The 24617-nt window shown below is 45.7% G+C and overlaps 1 protein-coding gene across 5 annotated transcripts in view; it reads right to left on the bottom strand.

Annotated features, from left to right (window-relative positions):
• Positions 1-24445, bottom strand: part of IGSF5 (immunoglobulin superfamily member 5) — a 53703-nt gene extending 29258 nt beyond the window's left edge. For 2 of the 5 annotated variants that reach the window (XM_006076936.4, XM_006076937.4), the window contains exons 1-4: positions 24312-24445; positions 20437-20516; positions 10960-11277; positions 3938-4237 (exon numbers count right to left, since the gene is read on the bottom strand). In XM_006076936.4, the coding sequence (XP_006076998.2) occupies positions 3938-4237; positions 10960-11277; positions 20437-20497 (679 nt within the window). In that variant the 5' untranslated portion in view covers positions 20498-20516; positions 24312-24445. Of the gene's footprint in view, positions 1-3937; positions 4238-7322; positions 7522-10959; positions 11278-20436; positions 20517-24311 lie in introns of those variants that run through there. The other 3 variants (XM_044947269.2, XM_044947275.2, XM_044947279.2) reach the window with 2 other exon arrangements.
• Between the last annotated feature and the right edge of the window lie 172 nt (positions 24446-24617).

Raw genomic sequence — 24617 nt, 5'->3', positions numbered from 1 at the left:
GAAACAGATATTCACACAGTACTTGTAGATTACATATTAATTATAAAAGCTAAAATGTACCTTTACAATAGAGAAATCTGGGGGACATTGCTTTAATCAGATGATCAAACTTATTACCAGGAATCAAGAAAACTGGCATCATGTGCCCACATGACATTCCTCATAACTTGGCAAAAATATTTGACCTTCATCAAGTATGTTGGGAAAACTCAAGACAAATCCATATTGAAAGGCTTCTTGCAATAAAGGTCTGGATCCTTCAAAGATGTTTTTATCAGAAAAGACAAAAAAGGTGGGAGGACCACTGGATATTAAAGGAGACCGAAGAAGACATGACAACCAAAGGTAACACATGGTCTTTAGCTGGATACTGGCTTGCGGGGAGAAACATCTAGAAAGGACAATGGGAGAAATTTGAATATGAACTGAATATTGTATAATAGTATTGTATCAATATTAAAGTTCCTGACTTGCAAGAACATTGGAGTTAATTAGAATGGCCTTGTTCTTATGATACATATCCTGGGGTATTAGGGGTAAAGTGTCATAAACCTCCAAGCAAATCTTAAATGGGAAAGAAGGGAAAAAGGGAAGGAAGGAAGGAAAGAGAGAGAGAAAAAAATTTGTAAAAATAGTGAGGGAAGGATGGACAGAAGACAGGGAGGGGGAAGACAAGGAGGAAGGGAGGGAAAGAAAAGCTGAGAGAGAGAAGCAAATGTGAGAAGGTGTTCACATCTGTTGTGTCTAAGTGAAGATACATTGGTACTCCTTGTACTATTCTTGCAACTCTTCTAAAGGTTTTTAATTGTCCAAACTAGTAAGAAAAGCAAGTTAGGTTTGAATTCTAGCTTCCTCTTCATAAATATATATATAGTCTTAGTAGGAAATAAGCTAAATTCTTTGGAGTCTCATAAGCTGAAATAAGTTAACCCTGACTTAAAATTAAAAAAAAAAAAAAAAAACCCACAGATCTCTGTGATCTTTACCATCAAAAAGACAGATATTCACAGAAACAGGTCAAAGCTCTGGCAGTCCTGAGCTCCCATTTCTGTGGCAATCACCAGTTGGAGCTGGTCCACCTGCTCTGTGTGGATAGGGCATGCTGTCTGATTCCTAACAAGCCCCTACAATCTGTCTCCTACCTGACACGTGTATTCACCCATGCTTTCATTTTTGTACTCTGCCTGGTCTCTGGGGGTGTCTGAGTTGGAGAAAAGGGCCAAACATCAAGAGCATGGGCTTGTGCTGGTACTACATTGGGGATGATTACCTGCAGTGTAAAGTTCAGTATAACAGGATCTAAACACATTAGGCTCTAAATGGCTTTTTACAGGTTCACAGAGGCATCATCTGTTGTGCAGTGAATTGTCTCTCCCCAAGTTTCCCAGGTGGCACTAGTGGTAAAAAAAAACCCACCTGCCAATGCAGGAGACATAAGAAACCTGGTTTCAGTCCCTGGGTCAGGAAGATCCCCTGGAGGAGGGCATGGCAACCCACTCCAGTATTTTCGCCTGGAGAATCCCATGGACAGAAAAGAGAGCTACAGTTCAAAGGGTTAGAAAGAGTTGAAAACGACTGAAGTGACTTAGCATGCACACATTCAAAATTCATTTGTTAAAGTCCTATATTCTAGAACCTCAGAATGTGACCTTGTTTGGAAACAGTATTGTTGAAGATGGACTTTAGTTAAGATGAGGTCATCTTAACATCACTGGATAGAGTGGCCCCTTATCCAATATGACTGGTGTCTTTATTTTTTTAAAAAGGGAAGGGGGTGGAGTTTGGACACAGCCACACACACAGGGAGGACATCATGTGAAGACAAAGGCAGAGATCAGTGGCAGTGTCCATAAGCCAAGGGACACCACAGATGGCCAGCAAGCCACCAGAAGCTGTGTTACAGGGAAGAACCAATTACAGCTTCATTTGGATCTGTTTCTTTAACCTTTGCTTCCTGTTGCTTTTGTTCACTGAAAGGACACTGCCCATACAAAGTGGCCTGCCTCAGAAAACCTTGCCCCTCTACCTGAATGTTAAACCAAAATGCCTTTGTTCGGGCCCCTGTCCACCTGTGGGTGGCAGGATGAAAAAAATAAACACATCCCCTGCCTGAGGTTTGCCATTCTAGGAGATATTTGCAAGATTAATGGCCTCTTTATTTTGTTTCCTCACCTTCCCCCATCTCTGTTCTATAAAAGAACCTGGCATCCAGACCCCAATAAGATGGTTATTTTGAGGCATTAGTCTGCCACCTTCTCAGTCAGCTGACTTTCTGAATAAAGTCGTATTCCTTGCCTCAATATCTTATGTCTTGGATTTATCCGGCTGTTGTGCGGTGAGCAGAGTGACCTTGGATTCAGTAACAGCTGGGGGAGAGGTCTGGAACAGACTGGTCCTCAGAAGACGCCAACCCTGTCCACATCTTGAGCTCCAGAGCTTTGAGAGAAACCATGCCTGTTGTTTAAGCGCCCAATCTGAAGTTACACAGCCCCAGGACACTCACACACCTTCCAGGGCTGCTCACAGGGGGAGGGCAGAGTGGACTGGAGGGCAGAGTGGACAGGTAAGCAGATTTGACACACACTGGCAAGGCCACCTCTGCCATCTACTATAAACATTGACATGTTCCAAACAATGCTCCCCTGTCGTCTCATCTTTACAGCAGGAATATAATAGCATCCACTCATGAGAAAGCTGTGCAGGTTAATTTGGTTAATATTTGAGAACCACTTAAACTAGTGTATTTAAAGAGGAGATACATTGTTTGGTATGTATACATATAGCTGATTCACTTAACTGTACAGCAGAAACTAACACAACATTTTTTTAAATCAGTATACACCAATAAAAATTTTAAAAAATAATAAAGTGAAACACTGAGCTGGAAAAAAATAGTCTTTACTTAATAAGTGATATGTAATACTGTTTTTTATTTTGTTATTATTAATCTTGCTATGGCTGTAACTTTGTTCCAAACTTTGGCAGATCTTAAGTGAAGATGTTTTCATAGTGGGAAGAGTTATGGAACATGGGAGGACTCTTCGGGATCCCTCTGTACCATCGGCATACGACCTGGAACAGAGTGTAGTCCTTCTCTGGGCCTCCTTTCCTTTCACTTTTCCAAAATGTAGGTGTGAAAGCAAACCTCCAGCCCCCACCCCTGTGCTTTCTGAGCCCAAGCAGGCTCAGAGAGGCCCCATGAAGATGTGTAGTCAGAGTCTGGCATTTGCCAAGGACCCTGTTGATGATGGCATCATCAACACAATGAACATGTACTTGAGCAAACTCCGGGAGATAGTGGAGGACAGGGAAGCCTGGTGTGCGGCAGTCCATGGGGTCACGGGGTCGCAAAGAGTCAGACATGACTCAGTGACTGAACAACAAGGACCTTACAGCAGATTCTCTTTGGATCTAAATTTTAAACTTATGTCATTTTGTACATTTTTTTAAATGCATAGACCTGGTACTTTCAGATACACTGTGGACTTGCTGTGTAAAAAAATGATCCCTTCTAATTCCACTAAGGTTGGAAGGAATCCCTGAGAAAATGCACACCCTCCTCAAAAGTTAGAAGAATTCCTTTCCTATCGGCACAGGGGATGGGATCAGACAGGAACAACAGGTGAGAGCTAGAGAAGAACACTGAATTCAAGAATTTATATCTGAAAACTTAATGCTCTTTTATAAGTAGCTGTCAAGATTCTCAGTGATTTCCATATGTAAGTAGAAAAGAGAGAAACACTTGAAGAGGGAATTTAAACATGAAATTACAGGGTCAAGAAGCTGACACAAGTCCTTTGTCTCCATCACCATCCCTTCCTGAGATCAAGGTCACCATACGATTTTCCTGGGCATCGTTGATTAAGCAGCACAGTACATAAAATGTAAAGCATGCAATAATAATTCACTTTATATGAAGCAAAAAGTCTTCACTTACCCAAGGGAGGCTGAACCACAGTGAGATTGACAGTTACAGACTCACGGACGTCCAGCCCCTTCATCTCAGCCACACAAGTCACAGTGCCATTGCCCTGGGGTGTCAGAGCAAGGACGCTCACTGCACTTTGAAGGTCCTCAGGCTCCGGGATGGAATAATAGCTCGAATGGCTCACGGGAACCCCTATCTCCCAGGAAAGATCTGGGAGCAGGGTCCAGTTCAGTGCACGGCAAGTCACATTACAAGGCTTATCCTCAATGACTACAAGGCTGCCTCCAGGAATGAGCAACTGCCCCATGGCTAAAGGAGAAAAGAAAAATGTTCGAGGGAATGATCATGCCTCTCAGGGCCAGATTTTTCCAAAAATTTTCCTTTAGATCACATTGCATGAGCGCTGTCTTCCCCAGCCCAAATTGACTGTGTCTGTATCCGGAAACCGTAAGTCAGGTTTGATCTGTGTATTTAGTTTATGTCTGTAAGGTTCATAGAAGAAGGGGAGGTGGCTCACCAGAAAATATAGATTCCAGAGAAAATGAATAAATAAAAAATCAGGATCCAGGGACTTGGGAAGCATACTTAATTCAAACATTCGTGTTCTCTTTCAACACATAATATTTTTCTATTAGTTTTGATTGCATTTCCTCTTTCTGTTCTATTCCATTTATCTAGAATCCCTATTATATGCATATAGAAACTCTGGGATTCATTCTTCAGGTGGTTATCTATTTATATCTCTATTTAATTGTATTCTTTCACCAAATTCTTGGAAAATTTTAGGGACTTGTCTTTCATCTTCACTGATCATTTATTTTGTTGTTAATTATAACAAATCTGTAGTTCACAGCTTTCCATGTTTTTTCATTTTTTCACTTAAGGGTTTTTTTAATTGTCTTAAAGCAATCTTCTCTGATTGACTGTTATTACCTTTTGAAAATATCCTTGTTAAATTTCACAGGCAATAAACAATAAGCATTTTCTTAAAAAAAAAATCAGGATCCAGGGAAATATAAATTACATGGGAAAGATGGGATGAATGTGCCCACCACAGAGGGCTACAGGATCACTGCAGCAGAGTGGCAAACTTGTTCTGGGCTGCCCTAAGAATCAACGCGAAAAAGGGAAAGAACCTTTACATTCTTTTCATTGTAGAGAGAACACATCTCAGAGTTTCATGATGGAAGCAAGTCTCTCCTGGCCTTTCTTTGATCAATCAGATTCATTTTTCTTTATTTTGGGACAACACATTTTAAAATATAATTTCCTATGAGATTGCCTTAAAATATTTTTCTAGGTACAAATTAGATACAAATCTAATCTAATCATAGAAATAATTACCTTAAATCCTGTATCAAAATATATTAGATCAATTATTTTTAAGTTTTTAGTAAAGACTCCCTTGCATATGCCAGGGCTCACACTGCAAATAACCCATCTGAAAATAGCACTTGTATGTGCTACCATTACTAAAATAACCTGAGGATTGGCCCCGGAAAAGACACAGCCTTAGTGAATTACATAGACATTGAAACAGTCAAATTAAAATTTCCTAAAACTCCCTCTTACATTTTGTAATGGAAAAAACACTGGACTAAGAATCAAAGAATCTGTTCTGGAACCTGACTTTCCCACAAAATTGCCATCACCTTGGGCAGATCACTGAAATTCTCAGGCTCTCTTTTACTACCTGGTGAGCAAGAGGCTCAGTGGTTCCCAAACATTTTGGTTTTAATACCTTTCATACTCTTAAAAATCTCTGAGGATGCCAAAGACCTTTGGTTTAGGTGGGGTCTATCTATATTTCCCATATTTGAAATTAGAATTAAATATTTGCTTATTTTCAAACACATATTTTTAAATAACATCAGTAACCCATTACTTCCCAGATGGCTCAGAAGATAAAGAATCTGCCTGCAATGCAGAAGGCCCCAGGCTTGATCACTGGGTCAGAAAGATCCCCTAGAGAAGGGAATGACTAACCACTGTAGCATTCTTGCCTGGAGAATTCCATGGACAGAGGAGCGTAGTGGACTATAGTCCAGGGGGTCACAAATAGTCGGACACAACTGAGAAACTAACACTTTTGCTGGTTAATATGGATTAACGTATTTTTATGAAAAATATATTTTAACCCAAAATAAATTAGTAAGAAAAATGACATTGTTTTCTATTTATGCAAATCTCTTTAACATCATGTTGCTGCCTTCAATCTGTTGGCATATATTGCTTTCTTTGGATTATATAAAGAAAATATGAAAATCTAACTTCACACAGATATATGGTTGGAGTGGTAAGGAGGCTTTTCAGATAATCATGGCTATTCTTTAATACTACACCAAAACTTGACAAGTAGTGTTTTCTTAAAGTTTAGTTACACTATGGAGGGCTTCCCTGGTGGCTCTGATGGTAAAGAATCTGCCTGCAATGTGGGAGACCTGGGTTCAATCCCTGTGTTGGGAAGACCTCCTGGAGAAGGGAATGGCTACCCACTCCAGTATTCTGACCTGGAGAATTCCATGGACAGAGGAACTTGGCTGGCTACAGTCCATGGGGTTGCAAAAGGTCGTACACAAATGAGCGACTTTCACACACACTATAAACTGAAACCACACAAATAAACTTTTATTCTGTTACATTAGAATTCATTGCTCTAGCTGGCACTTTGAATGGATCTTTTATCCTTGCATGATTTTGTATCATACATCAGCCACTTGGAAAATGCCAGTCCACTAAATTATGCAGACCTTCCCAGTGTACAGTGGGAAACTCCCTGCACACTCATGACAACACGTGAGAAAGGCAGTAACATCTTAGTATGACTATGGAAACATGTATTCTCATAAACCACCCTGAAGGAACATGGGAAGACGCTGGGGAGTTTCCAGACTAGACTGAACGGAATCAGCTCTGAAAGCCCTTCTTACTCTGAAATGTTAGATTTCCCATTATTTCTTTCTTGGATAGTGTCTTAGAGTAAGTGAAGCACATTAGCTATCTCAATGGATTACTGTAAATATAATGAGAGAGGAACGGATTTGTCCCTCTGCAGGCTGCAGGGGTTTGTGCTTATTCTTTTCATTTCATTCATTGTTTCATGATGGAGATGTTTAAGAAGACAGGAACTGGGGTGGAATACTGCTGCTTTAGTGATTTTGTACGCCAGTCTTAGTGGCCCTCAAAACACCTGAGGTCCAGATTTCAGTGTGTGATTAATTGGTGGATTGGGCAGTAAATAGAAACACTCAATCTGAAGCATTTTCTTTTTCAGTATGTATAGGTGATCCACTTTTTCCCACTCATGAGCTTTCACAAAGGTCATCCAGTGGTGTGAAACACTTTTCACAAGGTGATAGCTAGAACATCCACATAGATTTTGGATGACTCAACATGCAGTTATGTAAGCTCTCTTTATTTTTCTTGTGGATACACGGGAAGGGGAAAAAAACAGTCTTTTGAAGTAAACTGAATGAAGTGCCATTCAGATCATTACAATCAGGTTAAATGGATGCAGTTCTGTCTCAATCTGTGGGCTCCTTCCACGTGATCTTGGGGAAGACTGTATCTTCCCTAGATGCTTGTTCTTCCATCTGTGTTAAAAACCAAAGGCTACAGTAATTATCAACATTAAAAAATGCACGTTTGCAGTGTTCAGGCGACTTTATAGATTCATAGCTTCTGGCAAGATGCTATAAAACCACATGGATTTAAGAATCTGATATGCCATACACACTGAGGAAACCAGAAGGGAAAGAGACACGTGTACCCCAATGTTCATCGAAGCACTGTTTATAATAGCCAGGACATGGAAGCAACCTAGATGTCCATCAGCAGATGAATGGATAAGAAAGCTATGGTACATATACACAATGGAGTATTATTCAGCCATTAAAAAGAACACGTTTGAATCAGTTCTAATGAGGTGGATGAAACTGGAGCCTATTATACAGAGTGAAGTAAGCCAGAAAGAAAAACACCAATACAGTATACTAACGCATATATATGGAATTTAGAAAGATGGTAACAATAACCCTGTGTACGAGACAGCAAAAGAGACACTGATGTATAGAACAGTCTTATGGACTCTGTGGGAGAGGGAGAGGGTGGGAAGATTTGGGAGAATGGCATTGAAACATGTGTAATATCATGTATGAAACGAGTTGCCAGTCCAGGTTCGATGCACGATACTGGATGCTTGGGGCTGGTGCACTGGGACGACCCAGAGGGATGGTGTGGGGAGGAAGGAGGGAGGGGGGATCAGGATGGGGAGTGTATGTATACCTGTGGTGGATTCGTTTTGATGTTTGGCAAAACTAATACAGTGTTTCAGGTTTAAAAATAAAATAAAAATAAAAAGATATTGAAAAAAAAAAAGAATCTGATATGCCAAAAGCATAGCAACAGCAAGTCATGTCTTTGACCTTGTTTCCTTGATCCAGAGGTATTTCTCCATTTTGCCTGTTTTCTACAGACCTTCAAAGCACCTCTCATATGGCACCTGCTCCCTGGAGCCAACCTAGAGTACTTCATTGAGTCTCTCATCTCCCTTCACAATTTGAACCTGACCTTGTCCCCCTCTTATTGCACTGGCCAGCATCTACACTGCACCGCTGTTGTTTATGCCCTTGCATTATCCACTTTGTTGTTGTTGTTGTTGTTGTTCAGTCACTCTGTCGTGTCTGACTCTTTGTGACCCCATGGACTGCAGCACACCAGGCTCCCCTGTCCTTCACCATCTCCTGGGGTTTGCTCAAACTCATGTCCACTGAGTCAGTGATTCCATCCAACCGTCTCATCCTCTGCCAACCCCCTTCTCCTCCTGCCTTCAATCTTTCCCACCATCAGTGTCTTTTCTAATGAGTCGGCTCTTCGTGTCAGGTGGCCAAAGTACTGGGGCTTCAGCTCCAGCATCAACTCTTTTTTTTTTTTAATATTTATTTGGCTGTGTTGGGTCTTAGTTGCTGCACACAGGATCTTTGTTGCAGCCTGCAGGATCTTTCATGTGGCACACAGATTCTGTAGTTGTGGCAGGCAGACTTAGCTGCTCCGTGGTATGTGGGATTTTAGTTCCCTGACCAGGGATCAAACCCGAGTCCTCTCCTTCACAAGGTGGAGTTTTCACCACTGGACCACCAGGGAAGTCCCTATCCACTCTTCTCGAATTCTTGAGGACAGGATTGTGTCTTATTGCACTTACCTTTGAGTCTTCCTTAAATGCCTAATGCAATGGCATGCTCCTATTGGGAACACAATAAATAATAGCAAATGACTACATGGAGATTGCTCTGAATCAGGTGCTGACCTAAAGGCGTTTATATAGACCTACTCTTTTGATCTCACAACTGCCCTGTGATGAGGAAAGTACAGCACAAGGTCACTAAGTAGTATGTTCAAGGTCACACCGTTAGCGATAAAGCTGGAATTTGACCTGGCAGCCAGGCTCCCACGCCTCTGCTGTTAACCCCCAGACCTCTCTGGCCCCCAGCTTCATAGGCAGGAGACTGAAACAGACAGAGCATGGGGGTCTTCAAACCACCCTCAGCCAGTTTTTCGTCTAATCCTCAGAGTAAACCTGTGATGTGAGCGGGGAGCCTTATCCCCACTTTAAAGATAAAGAAATTGAGCCATTCCAGGAGTCACCAAGGTGGGATGACAACGAAACCAGCACTCATGTCTTTGATTCCTTGTCCTGCGCTCTTTCCTTTTACCACAAAGTATTCGAGTAACAATTTCATTGTGCAAACTAAGCCAATAATCCAGGTAGCCTCACACGATCACTTCTTTAGAGAATATCATTGTACCCTTAATTAAACCACACAAAATCAAAGACACATAAAAGTAAAGATAAAACAATTTGGCTAAATTTAAAAATAAGCAAGTAGAAATAGGTAGACCTGTATCTCCACCAAACATTATCAAACTTGATTTGATAGCAGTGCAAATATAGACCAAATCATCGGAAATGTCTCCTAAACTAACAAATAAATATACATAAGAAAAAATTTCAAAGCCACAATGTAGTCTGTTAAAAGAGATGCTGCCATAGAAATCAGGAACTCTAAAAGCTCCAATACATCTATAAATATTACATAGTTACATTTTCAAGGAATGCAAAATGATTAAACTTTGATAAAGATATTCTGAATCCTTGTAAAGTATCCTTTTATTTTGTTCACTATGTAGCATAATCTTCAGCACCTCAAAATTACCTTTGATGCCACAACTTCCCTATAATGAAAATGAACGATAAAAAGAAAAGTAAGTTGTCCATTGTTATAAATTTTGTTACTGTTTTATTTTCTCTAAGAGACATAGTAGGGTTGAGTGAATACGCACCTTTGATTGTAAGACTCACTAGGGGCAGGAAAGAGATTAGGAAAATTCAGCCAGAAAGAGGAAAAAGTTAAAGCATGATTCAAAGTTGATACATGATGTCAGGTAAAGAAACAGAGCCAGGATATGAAAAACTAGGAAAAGGGCAATGATTGTCAACTCTCTCTCTAAGTCAAAGACAAACGACCACAACTGGCCTTAGAATTCCAGGATACACTTCCAGAAAAGCTGTTCGAACTGAAATTGGTCAGATGGGAAAGTGATTTAAAAAAAAAAAAAATCCTCTTTCATAGCCTTAATAAGAGAAAATGGAAAATAAAGGAATGGAAAGATGGAAGGGGAGGGGAAGAGAAGCAGGAAGAAATAAAGTAGAAAGACAGTGAGGAAGGGAGGAGAGAAATAAACACATGAGAAAACAACAAACACTAGTCAGTTCAGAGAAATTAGAAGCATAATATCAGCCAAAGGCAAGTCCACACAGGAAAGAAGGAAGGCAGGGAAGAAGGGGGAGAGAGGGGGAGGTGATAAATAAATAGCAAAATATCCATCAGTTCAGAATAATTCCAAGCATGGTACCAACAGAAGGCTGACCCTAGATGTTCCCACATGACATGAGCTTCAGAAGTTTCTTTGCAACCTGATGTTTTACCCAGAGGACTGCAAGTACTCCTCAGCAGAGTTGCCTGCATACACACCTTGAACAGAAAGGAAGGCAGCTCCATCCCGGTTGCTGTTCTGGAGGCTGCATTTGACTTGCCCGGCATCGCTGAGTTGCACGTCATGAATTATCATCTCAGAGATGAAGTTCCCGCCCTCTTGGTAGCTCGCCGAGGTGAAGCGGTCACTGGTGATGATGGTCTCACTAGGTGTCATGCTCAGCACCACTGTGCCTCTCAGAGCCCACATGACAAGCTTCCAGCCCTGGGAGATGGTGCAGTTGAAGCGAGCCTCCGAGCCCTTCAGGGCCGTGACATTCTTGGGGCCCTCTATGATTTCACTGCTGGATCCACAAGCTGAAAGACAACCAGGTTTGCAGGCAGTGAGGGGATGACTCTACAGAGGTCAGCTGTACACTGTAGCCCTTCTGTGTACCAGTCAGGACCATCCAATGGCTCAGACTCCATGTCCTGCTAGTCCCAACACCAGGGCTCCCGGTAAACCAGGAGCTGCCAGTGGACAGGAAGCCATGCCCATGCCCTCCTTTCCACACCCCCTCGCCCCTAACTCCACAGTCCATGGAAATCCCAGCAAGACTGGGCATGGGGGAAGAAATGCCCCTCCTCCAGAGGGAACGTTCCCTCAAGTATCTGACCCCAGCCTGTCCAGAGAGCCACCACTAGGCCAGTTCTGTTACTTCAGTTAAGTTCTTCAGCCTCACTATGAAGTGGGAATTTTCCTCCCATTGAAATGGGGAAGACAGATGATTTCCACCTCTGAGGAGATTTCAAGGCTCAAAGTGGGGAGTGGAAGGAAGTGTCTCTTTGCACAGAGTGGAGATCCTAGCTTGCCATGATCATGGTCCACCACACTCCCCCAGCACCCTTAGGACAGACCTGTCATCTTTCCAAAGATGAGAAGAGACCCATGGGGAAGACACAGAGAGGGAAAATACATAGAAGGATGGTGGAGAGCGGGATCCCTCAGTGAGAACACTCGAGGGAGGCATTCACAGCCTCATAGAGTCTCACAGCATCTAGTGTCAGGTTTAAAACTTCCACAGGTGAGCATGTAGTTCCAGAGCATAAGACTGGACTTCAGAGCGAGTCCTGGCCCTCTGGGCAGGTTATCACACTTCTCCTTGACCACTCCTCTCACTGTAAACCAGGGGGGTCACTGGTACCAAAACCCAGAAGGGTGCTGCAGGGTCTCCCCAGGTACGGGTCCTCCCCTCCCTCACCTCCTCCTCCTCCTTGTTTGAAGAAAAGCTTTAGCCTCCTAGGCCTTGCCCAAATCCAAAAGAACAGATTTAATCAGAGAAGTGAAAACACACGCACATGAAAACAGTCAAACAAGACAAAATATTAGTAGTTTAGCCATAAAACAAAGTCAAGGACCCTTAGCTCCTCCTCCAAGGCTATTGATCATCTGTTGTTGTTCAGTCAACAAGTCGTGTCTGACTCTTTGCCACCCCATGGACTGCAACACGCCAGGCTTCCCTGTCCTTCACTATCTTCTAGAGTGTGCTCAAATTCATGTCCACTGAGTGGGTGATGCCATCCAACCATCTCATCCTCTGTTGCCCCCTTCTCCTCCTGTCCTTAATCTTTCCCAGCATCAGGGTCTTTTCCAATGAGTCAGCTCTTCACGTCAGGTAGCCAGAGCATTGTAACTTCAGCTTCAACAACCGTCCTTCCAATGAATATTCAGGGTTGATTTCCTTTAGGATTGACTGGTTTAATCTCCTCGCAGTCCAAGGAACTCTCAAGAGTCTTCTAGATAATGTTCTGAGCCAAATTCTTGAGTTGTTCTGCAGATTCCAAAACCCCCACCAGGTGAAAGAAGTTAGCTGCTTGCTGCCCACAAGCACAGAGACCACAGACCAGTTGGAACCAAAAGGCTGATAAAATTGATTTCTGAAATACCACCCTGTTTTCTTACCAATCAGAAGAATGTCCATGAGCTGCTCATGTACTTTGTGACCTCCGCTCTTCACACTGCCTTTTAGCCATCAGGGAGTTTGGGTCTTTTGAGCATTAGCTGCCTGTTTGCCTCGTTCAGCACCTGCGATAAATGCTGTATTTTCCTTCACCACAACCTGGTGTCAGCAGTCTGGTTTGGCTATGTGCTGGGCGAGCAGACCCAAGATTGATTTACAGCACCGCAGCAATTAGTTTTAAGAACCAAATAAGACAATCCATGCAAAGCCCTTACGATGACACTCAAGCATTCAGGAAGCAGTCACTATTATGTGACTTGCAAGAAAACCAAGAAAATCATAGAGGAAAGTAAAATTATTTCCTTCACACTTTTCACAGCATTGTACTTTTCCCTCACCAAATGCATATTGACACTGGTTTTAACTGAAATGACAACTTCTAACTGGCCTTCCCCAGGGAGGGGACCAAGACCACTCTAGCTCACAGGTACTCAGGCAGAATCACTCAACACGGAGTGTGTTCTGCTCCTGAAGAACTCAAGAATCTTTCAGTCATTTAGTTGATTTTCTTATCACCAGGAAAAAGCAAAGTGGTGGCCAGAGTTTTCCTAGACTTCCCATGTATGTAGTAATAATTCAAAGTAGAACTTGCATAGCAACCAAGAGTCTTCTCGATTCCTCATCTTCTGCCTCTAGTGTGTGTTTGTTTGTTTTCCTTTGTTTTTTGGATGCACTGGTCTTCACTGCTGCAAGCAGGGACTGCTCTTCACTGCGGTGCATTTGCTTCTTGTTGCGGTGGCTTCTCTTGTTGCAGAGTACAGGCTCTAGGCACGTGGGCTTTGGTAGTTGCAGCATTTGGACTCAGTAGATGCAGCTCTCAGGCTTAGTTGCTCCAAGGCACATGGGATCTTCCTGGACCAGGGATTGAACCCATATCCCCCTCATTAGGAGGCAGACTCTCAACCACTGGACCACCAAGAAAGCACCCCTCTTATGTTTTAATAGTGAAGAAATGAAGACCAGCAACATCTCAGGACTTGTGAGCACAGTGATGTTGCTGGGACATAAACTCAGTTCTTCGCACTCTGAAGTTTCCCTCTTCCCACTCTTTCCTCTCTGATCTCAGAGTTTATGGCAAACAGAGCCCTTGCAGCCCACACCCTTGGTTTCTTCTCAGCCACGCCTGCCACCATCAGTAAAGACTACGTGTTCCTATCACCTTCTGGAACTGTAGGTGCCCCCCACTTCCAATCTTACAAGGTCAAGGTGTAAGGAAGATTCTAAAGGAATCAAATTACTGTATGAAAGATTTCTGGGGAGGAACCTCCCTGCCCATCACTCACTGAAGTACCCAGAATGCACTGCAGGGGATGTGCCCACCACAGGGCCAGGTCCATTGGAGAGGATAGGAGACAGGGACCCAGATGCCTGCGAGGTAGAGTCAAGGAGGGGGCCCCCAGGCTTCAAAGAGGCAGAAATAAGAGAAGGTCAAAATTAACTAAACTAATCCCAGATGGGGATAAACATGATCACTATTCTTTGTTTTACCTCTGGGCGTGATAAAAAGAGAAAAAGTAAGATCCCAAATAACCACTCAGAGTGGGTCTTCTCCCTTAACTGTGGGCACATTTCTCTGATCCGAGAATCCCTCCGATATGGGATTTTTTTTTTTTTTTAAGGGGGGGAGGGGCGGGGAAAGCCTGAGGAAGAAAAGTCAGAGATTATTCCCCAGGGAAGCCACAGCCGCTGTGCCAACTTGGATCTTTCCCTGAGCCCTGAATCTCATCTTAGGAAGAAGCACAAAAGAAAAGAAAGGGCCAAATCTACACTGCGAGGAAAGAAAGACTAGACACGCAGTCATCCTCCACACTACGATAACACCATCCTTCCCCATTCAGACTCGGGTCCGTGCGAGCAGATTGGAAGACAGCCTGCGGGGCTGGGTGTGGGAGGGCAGGGGGTGAGACCCAGGCTTGCCCTGCCAGCATCTCAGTCCAGGCCACTCCAACAGAATTAAGCAAAGTGTCTGAAACCCTGGTCCCATCACTGCCCGGCACCAGGGAGGTTATTCACTCCAAAACCCTGCACACTCCAAAACAGTCTTTAAATTCCCTGTGGACTGCAGGTGGGAATAAGAATGCATGAGGGTCCAGACCTTACTGTGTAGGGAAGCAAGAGCAAGGGAGGGACCTGGGCCAAACGGAGACTTCCCATTTGAACTTGGCCTTTAAGCTAAACAGGTGGCACCGAACCCTAATCACTATACCCCTCTGACATCATTGCCAGTGATCTTTGCTACCACCACAAACTGACTCCCCCCAGCTCTGCCCTGTGACTCAGAAGCTCTATTTTAGGTGACGTGAGGCCCTGAATTCTCATTGCTCCCTCACCTGCATCCTATCAGCTGTGGTTTGTGTAACCTGCCCCACACATGACAAACATGAGAAAACTGTCATCAAACAGTCCCCATTTCGATGCAAAACCTCACCTTCCCCTTTGCTCTTTCGGTTTGTACAGCAAAGGACCAAACCACAGGCAGAGCCATGGGAATGAACCTTCAGTGTCCCCACCCACCTCGCTCGCTGAAGTGACCACCTCTGGGGGTCACCCAACACCGAGTCCTCCCCTGCCGGAGTTGACCCACTTGTTTGAGGCTTGTCACATCTACAGCCTTCAACTCCAAATCCAGGGCTCCTGCCCTGCCCCCACCCCGACCCTTTCTCTCCTCCCGCTTTGCAAATCCCGCTCCACCAAGCATCTCCATGTAAACGACTGGCTGCCCCTCAGGATTGAGAAGTTCCCCTTCCAACTCATTGTGTCCTAACTGTGGAGTCCTGCCCCAAGGCCACAGAAGTGGAGCCAGAACCAAGGTCACCTCCAAAACTGATTGAACCCCTTTGTAACCATTGCCCAAAACCCCCTTGATCATCACTAACCAGCTCCCTAACCCCACGTTAGGCAAAAGTACCCACCCAGTGCTCACCTATTGTACCCTACTACTCACCTAACACCAACCTTCCAGCAGGAATTTTCTTTGTCTTGAGGCTATAAAAATTGGCTGCTAACCCACAAAACTGTTGACTCTCCCTGGTCTGTCAGGAGGTCACCTCACTGTACTCGCAGTACCCACATTATCTCTGCTCTTTGTTGTTAAAACTCGCTCCCTTCTGAAATTCCCTGTGTCTGGAAACTCTTTTCCAACCCATGCTTGAACTGCCACCACACTAACATCTGCAAAACTAAAATCACTCACACAGGAACACATGGCCAGCTGCCAGCCCCTTCCAGTCCTCCACGGATAGATCTGAACATGAGTACCATTCTACAGTGATTTCTTCTCAGCCCCTTAGGGTAGCAGCTGGTGTCTCCCATGCATGGGGGGACAGCGGGTCTGCCCAAACTGACCCCTCTAGTCTTCCACTCACCTCTTCTCCAGCTTCCCTCCTGTACCTGTAGACCCCTAACCTGCTCCCATCTGTTACTTAACATTGGAAATGAATAGAAAAGCAGGCAATTAAAAGCAGAAGGGAGGGATTTCCCTGGCAGTCCAGTGGTTAAGACTTAGTCCACCCAGTGCAGGGGTCCACCCAGTGCAGGAGTCCACCCAATGCAAGGGGCTCAGGTTCAATCCCTGGTCAACTTGATCCCACATGACACAACCAAGACATAGCCAAATAAAAAATAATAATAATGATAAATAAATAAAGAGGAAAAAAAGCAGAATGGAGCCGGGTAAATAAAGTGGAGGGGGTGGAAGGGAAGGGCCCTGGTGAGGCAGCTCCAAAGGTGAAAATGGAAGTCAAAGCATATCAAGGCGGGGGACTTGCCTACTGTTCCAGTGGTTGAACTTTGCCCTCCGGTGCAGGGAGTATGGGTTTGATCCCTCGTTGGAGAGCTAAGACCCCACATGAAAGAAAGTGTTAGTCGCTCAGTCGTGTCCGACCCTTTGCAACCCCATGGACTGTAGCCCACCAGGATCCTCTGTCCATAGGGTTCTCCAGGCAAGAATACTAGAGTGGGTTACCATTCCCTTCTCCAGGGGATCTTCCCCACATGGGGATCGAACTCCCGTCTCCTGCATTATAGTAGATTCTTTACCACCTGAGCAGGGAAGCCCCTAGGATCCCACATCCCTTGCAGCCAAAAAACCAAAACAGAGGCAATGCTGTAACAAATTCAATAAAGACCTTAAACACAGTCCACGTCAGAAAGACTTTCAAAAAAAAGCAAACCATAAGGAGGGTTGGGCCATCAGAAGGAGACTGAGGAGTGAGGAAGGGTCTGGAGGTGGATCTGAGCGGCCCGCCGCATCCTGCTGCCCGCCGCATCCTGCTGCCCACAGCAGGGGGTGCCAGCATCACTGTCGCCACCGTCACCCGAGACTGCTCTCCACGTGGCAGCCAGACAGATCTCAACACGCCAATATGATCAGGTACCCTTCCCTACCCCCACCCCAGACTTTGTTTAAAATATTTCCACCCTTTAGAATATAGACCAGATCATCCTTAACATTATCATATCTTAAAACCCTGCTTAGTTTCACATCCATTTCATTTGTCCCCAACTCCACCCTCTGACCACCAGACCATCTTTCATCTATCAAACTTACCAGCTGTTTCTGGCTCCCTTTGCACAGGCAGAGATTGCCTGAAGAGCCAGTCTCATTTACACCTCTGCTCCCAGCCAAGTAGTCTCCCCCTCAGGAAGCCTTCCCAGACCACTTTACACAAGTCAAATTATCCAGAACAGGATTTTGAATCAGTGAAGCACTTGCCAGGGTGGTGATTTCGTATTGATTTTTCTATCAGTTGATGTCTAAGCTCTTGGTTAGCAGGGACTCTGCCCGATTTTGCACATCCCTGTGCCTGCAACTAAATGGCACATAAGAGCCCCAAGTGAATATTCATTCACCAAGTGAAGAAACAGGATGATCAAGTTCTGTATAATCCGCCACGCTGGGTGTAAGGTGGAGAGGAGAGGGCTGGCAGGAGCCCTCTGGGTACACATGGAGGCTGCCCTTAGCTACTCAAAGCTAAGTCTAAAAAAGAAGGAGTCTCTACCCAAAACTTTTCAAGCCGCCTAGGGGGTCAGAATTTTGCAATGGATCCCCACCCACCATGGGGCTCTAGAATTTACCCATAATCCTCACTGGAAGGGTTGACGCTGAAGCTGAAGCTCCAATATTTTGGCCACCTGATGTGAAGAGCCAACTCATTGGAAAAGACCCTGATACTGGGAAAGACTGAAGGCAAGAGGAGAAGGGGTCTACAGAGGATGAGACGGTTAGATAGCATCACTGACTCAATGGACATGAATAAATTAAACTCTGGGAGACAGTGGAGGACAGAGGAGCTTGGCATGCTGTAGTTCATGGGATCTGTAGTTCATGGGATCGCAAACAGACACGACTTAGCGACTGAACAACAACAACTTCTCCCCTCTTGGAATAGCCACACCCAAGCTTCAACCCAATCCAATCCTGCCTTCAAAACAGTGAGTGAGTGAGTGAAGTTGCTCAGTCGTGTCCGACTCTTTGAGACTCCATGGACTGTAGCCTACTAGGCTCCTCTGTCCATGGGATTTTCCAGGCAATAGTACTGGAGTGGATTGCCATTTCCTCCTCCAGGGGATCTCCTCAACCCAGGGATCGAACCCAGGTCTCCCGCATTGTAGACAGACGCTTTACCGTCTGAGCCACCAGGGTAAATGGCTCAGAAGAATTGTAGATATGGAATTTAACAATTTCCCACTAAGCCATTGGAAGAGGTTTTTGCCACTGTGACTGAGAAAGTCATGTGGGAGCCATATCCCGGAAATATGGTGGAGCCTGGTTTGCTAATCCCATGAATCCTTAAGCTCTGCACCCCATGAGTCCCTAAGTTCTGCACAAACAGAGAAAATGTCTTCTTTCCAGCCTACAGGCAAATGCACATCAAGCACCTAAAAAATGCCTAATACCCTACACAAGACAGAGGCCGTCCAAACATCTCTGTCCCCAAATACATGTTAACACCCCAGAGCCAGCTTCCCTTGTCTTAATGTGTAAACACACCCGAAACCAACATTTATGAAATAGTCCTGACTGCACCTCACACACTCTGATCGTCCCTGTACTATTTTATTTCTGTTTTAGTTATGTTTTCACTGCTGTCATGGACAGAGTTTAAAACACAACAACAACATTATCTAGCCCTCTGAAACAGAGTTTATAGGTGTATATCAAAGTCAAAGCATTAGTCACCCAGTCATGTCTGATTCTTTGCAACCTCATGGACTGAAGCCCCCCACGTGCCTCTGTCCATGGGATTCCCCAGGCAAGAATACTGGATTGGGTAGCCATATCCTCCTCCAGGGGGGTCTTCCCAACCCAGGGATAGAACCTGGGTCTCCCGTATTTCAGGCAGATTCTTTACAGCCTGAGACACCAGGGAAACCCATAGGTGTGTTTGGTACAAAGCAAGCAAAATATCTACACAGCTAGAAGTCAGAATAACAGTCTCTCTAGGGAAGGGGTGGGGGAGAGGCTAAAAGAAACATTTGTGAAACGTTCTTGGGCTCCTTGTTGATACACAAAAGTGCTCAGTTTGTAAAATTTCATCAAGCTGTACCTTTACGACTTGCACAATTTTCTATATTCTTCAATACAGCACCTTAAGATCACTGCAGTAAGAATACCCTGAGGAGTTTAGAACTAGCTAGGAAAACAAGAAAAACACACCAGAAGCAATGAAATCAGCACAAGACATAGTCAAAAAAAGCTGGAGTATAAACTGGTTACTTTAAGCACCCCAGGGTCTGCACTCTCCATCTACTGCAATGCAGAATCTGACTGGGAGACCCTGGCCTGGGACACCTGGAGTCCATTCTGAATGACACCCTGGGAAAGTTCCAGACTGAGAAGGAGCTGTTGGGAGGACCAGAAGGTCTCACAGGCAATGGGCCCCTTACTCTGTCATTAATGGGAACTAGGATGATTGTCCTGAAAAGTGCAAGGTCAGGAAGGCTTCAGAGAGGAGGTGATGGCTGAGTCAGGTCTTCCTTGAAGACCAGGTAGAATCAGAGGAGAAAGTTCAGGCAGGAGAATGGAATGCTCTAACAAGAGCATGGACTTTGGGAAGGGACCACAGCAAGTCTCCCAAGGCGAGGACCCCGCAGTGGAGGACTTGTGGGCTCACAGGCACATGAAGGACCTTTCTGGAGTAGGGCTGGCATGGCAGGTAATGGACCCCACTGAGTGGTAAAGAATCTGCCTGCGATGCAGGAGACCGGGTTCAGTGCTTGGGTCAGGAAGATGCCCTGGAGGAGGGAATGGCAACCCCCTCCAGTATTCTTGCCTGGAGACTTCCATGGACAGAGCAGCCTGGCGGGCTACAGTCCCTGGGGTCACAAAGACTCGGGCACAACTGAGCACACGCAGGCACAGGCAGGAGAAAGTGGAGGGAGGAAGGGGACCCAGTGCAAAGAGCTCAACAAAGAATCTTTGGGCAGCCACGCTCCCCAGTGGCCCACTCCAGGTGCCTTCTGCCCACTCCAGAAGGATACCCCAGAACATCCCACCAAGCTCCGTGGTCCCTACCTGCCAGCACGGCCAGGACCACCAGCACGGCCAGGACGCCTCTCTCGGCAGCTCCCTCCATCTCACATGTTCCTGCTCACCTGGGAAAGCAAAGTAGGCAGGTCACAGTTGGTCCCCTTGTAGAGACCCATGGGGACCCTCCCAGTGTGCATGTGTCCCTGGAGAGATGAATCAGCACTTCTCAGCCTGATCAGCAGTGGCACCAGCCTCATCTGGGAACTTGTCGGTGGTTTGATTACCTGGTGGTGGTGGTTTAGTTACTCAGTCATGTCCGAAACTTTGCCCCATGGGCTGTAACCCACCATGCTCCCCTGTCCGTGGGATTCTCCAGGCAAGAATACTGGAGTGGGTTGCCATTTCCTTCTCCAGGGGATCTTCCTGGCCCAGGGATCAAACCCACATCTCCTGCCTCGCAGGGAGTCTCCTGCATTGCAGGCGGGTTCTTTACTGCTGAGCCACCAAGGAACTTCTTAGAAAAGCAGATTCTCAGGCCTACCCTGGACCTACTGGATTAGGTCTAGGGGGTGAGCAGGAAGAATTCTGCCCAAAGTTAAGCATGGGACCAATTCTGGTACATACTCATGTCTGAGAATCACTGTATTAAGTGATCTTGCTCCCAAGCCCATGCATAAATCATAGAAACACCTACTATGCTCTACAATGACCACAGAATCACTGACTGAGAGGTCTGAGTGTGGGTTTACTTTTATTCCCTTCCATTATATGGATGGGAATGGATGCTCTAATCACTGAGAAAAAACAATCCTACCCACAAGTTTACATTATCAGAAGAAAAACAGCAAAATGAAGACCTAGATCATAAGCTTATTAGAAGGTGGTAAGAGGTATGAAGACAAACAGTGGAGAGGAGTGTGTGTGAGGGGGTGTGTGGGATGTGCTGGCTGATGTTTCAAAGGAGAGATAGGAGAAAGGCTCCCAAGAAGGTGTCCTATGAGTAGGGAAGGTGGTGAGGTGACAGGCAGGTGGGTAAGTGCAGAAGGGCCTCCCAGGCTGAACAGCAGGTGCAAAGGCCCTGGGGTGAGACTGTGCCTCTGTGTTCGTTTGCAGAACTACAGAGAGACTCTGGGGCCTGGGCAGAGAGTGAAGGTGAGTGGAAGGGGAGCGGTCAGCGTAGACCAGGTGAGGCCTTGCTGGCCCCTTGCAGCACAGGGCCGTCTTGTCATGCACATATCTCGGCCCATCCTTTTTTCTGTGATAACCCTCTTGCTCACTCCCTGTCCCCTCATTTTTAGTTTTATTCTTTCCTTCTCCCTGGGACAGGCCTGTCCAAGACTGTCATCAGCACTGCTTGGAGCATTTTAGTCGTCCACTGAATGTATTCTGAATTGTCTCTAGAAACACCTGCTCCTCAGCCCCAGGGAAGGGGCTCTTTATTTCACCCATCCTTAGCACAGTGACCTGACCTGCCAGGAGTTTTCACTCTGGCTTTGGCATCCACACAAATTTCAAACCTCCACTTGGGGGATACAACCCATCCCCCCAAACTGGGGGGCAACGGGTTCCATCAGAGACCCTGCACAGGGTTCTGTGATGAGATGGCCCACACACCCTGGGCTCCGTCCTATCTTCTCTTACAGGACGTAGGAGGCAGGCCCCACAACAACCCACAAGCAGAAATACGAGAACTGAAATAGACACAGGTAATAACTGCATCGCCTTCACCTGCGAAAGGCGCTGCATACAAGCTGCTGAATCAGAGTTGGGGTGGGAAAGATTGAGGACCCCCAGGCCCGTGACCCCCTCTATACATGGTAGCATGTCACTGGTTGCTCACGAGATCACGAGAAGGAATGTGGGATTTCCCCCTCTTTGTTTTCTGATGACTTTGGAAAGTAAACTTCAGCCTGTGTATGAAACCACATCCACTCGTGTGCAATTGTGTCATGTAAGGGGTCGTGGTACCTGTGCGGCAGGAGTGTCCCACCTCAGCCTCTTCCATCATCGAAAACAGACTCAGCAAATCCCTGCAAATATACTTTGATTCCAAGCTTCCCAGGAGAAGGGCGTGGCTACCCACTCCAGTGGTCTTGCCTGGAGAATTCCATGGACAAAGAAGCCTGGCAGGCCTACAGTCCCTGGTGGTCCCAGAGTCAAACATGACTGAACAACTAACACTTTCACTTTCACCAAGCTGTCCAGCAGCTGAACACAAACTAAAATCATGGGCTTCCCAGATTGATCCAAGATCCCAAATTACCAAGCACCAAATAAATCATTTACTAATTTTTTCAAGGTTCGATGAACACAAGTGGACAAGTCAGTTGCTCGGCAAGTCACCTAGAATCTAGGCCAGAGCAGAGGATGGAGGAGAAATTGAGCTGCCGAGTTATAAAAGTCACACATTTTACCAAAAGCAATAAATGTGAAGTGTGGACCCAGCATCACTGAAACTGCAGCAAGAGCTTAAGGTCCACCATGAAGTATTTCTAGTCACTGATGGTCAGGGTCACTTGGGCTGCCAACTAGGACCAGATGACAATTCGCTTATTCTCTGTGTGACAGAACGAGGCCATTCCCAAAAGCTCAGCAGCAGCCCCTGGGCTGGGATATAGGAACACCCCAAGTGCTATAGGAACTCGGATGTGGATTTGTGAGCAGACCCTATTCAAAGGGTGTGTATAGAGAGGAACTGTGATCAGATTGATTGCAAGTTGTAACTGAGCTCAGACAAGTCCCTTTAATTACAGGAAATCTCTGCCAGGTAATTTGCAAGTTCATATCTTGGTGGAGTAGTTTGAGATTTCACTTCTCATTCATTTTATTACAGAAGACGTGCGTTACCTGCTTTTAGTTGAAGAACTGCAATGTTAAAAGTCTTAAATCTTATTAAATTGCATCAGGACAGGATTTAAATACCAACCACTCTTTACTGCCCAGACAAGGCAGAAACACTGAGCAGACCCGTCTGCACCCAGCAAGCTCATCATCTCAGGAAGGAAATTGTTGAATTTGATCATCTGATTTATTTACCCATAACACACACACACCCTTATGGCTGGGTTCTTGGAAACAGCCTGATATCACAAAATTCAGGGGCTGCAGACATCCTGTCTTAGGCATCAACATAAATTCTAAACCCCAAAACAAGGAAGACAGTGAGAATTTAAATGCACACAAGGGGCTCTCTGCAAACCTCTATGTGCACATACAAAGGCACCAAGGCGCCTCCTCCACCCAGTACCTCAGCTCAGGGAGCCCTCATATTCAGAGGGGCGCTGACTCTGCCAGCCAGATGTGGGGAGTCTTAGAACTTCCAGAGATTTAGAGCAATTTCCCTTCCATCAACCCTCTCACTGGGGAAAGATATGTATGTATGCTCAGTCGCTCAATCGTGTCCAACTCTTTGCAACCCCATGGACTGTAGCCTGCCAGGTTCCTCTGTCTGTAGTATTCTCCAGGCAAGAATATGGGGTGGATTGCCATTTCCTCTGCCAGGGGATCTTCCCAACCAAGGGATCAAACCTGAGTCTCCTGCATCTCCTGCATTGCAGAAGAATTCTTTACTGCTGAGCCACTGGGGAAGCCTTGGGGAAGAATAAACGGCATTTAAAGTCTGTCCAATGAATAACAGGCATGCCAGGAATTTTCCAGCGGAGTCTCAGCTTTCACCGCAACCCAAGAACAGCTCCCAGTGAAGCTAGAATTGAGAAACAGTCTAAAATTCCTACACTTACAGGGCATCCCAGTGTTTTCATTTTAACTCTGTGGAATTTGGGAAACAGATACGCCTCAGATCGCTCTTTCCCCCAAGGCCAGCTAGCGGGCCTCCAGGAGCTAAGCACCAGCTCCCCCGGAGGAAGCCGGTACCTGCGGGGAGTCCACTGGCCACACACCAGGCCCACGGGGTGTCTCACCTGTGGCAGGTGTATCTGGCCCTCGGGCCTTCAGCGAAGGTTCTCGGTCCCCTCTTTCCTGCCTCCGAGCTCTCCCCACACAAACGCAGGAACAAATCTGTCGGCCACTGGAGAATCTGGACGGTGCTCAGCTGTTACCAGGAAGTGGCTCACGTCACAGGCCGAGCGCACAGAGGTGGCCTCCCGCCTCGGGCCCAGAGCAGCAGACTCTAAGTTAATCATCAGCCAGCCCGAGGGCCGGTCAGACGGACAACGCCCCACCTCAGGGCCACGGCTGCCCTTCCACCTGGCCTGCACCCCTGGTTC

This window comes from Bubalus bubalis, chromosome 1, assembly GCF_019923935.1.
Source record: "Bubalus bubalis isolate 160015118507 breed Murrah chromosome 1, NDDB_SH_1, whole genome shotgun sequence".
In the NCBI taxonomy this organism is placed as follows: Eukaryota; Metazoa; Chordata; class Mammalia; order Artiodactyla; family Bovidae; genus Bubalus; species Bubalus bubalis.
The sequence above is the reverse complement of the archived record's forward strand: the minus strand, read 5'-3'. Positions and strand labels throughout refer to the sequence as shown.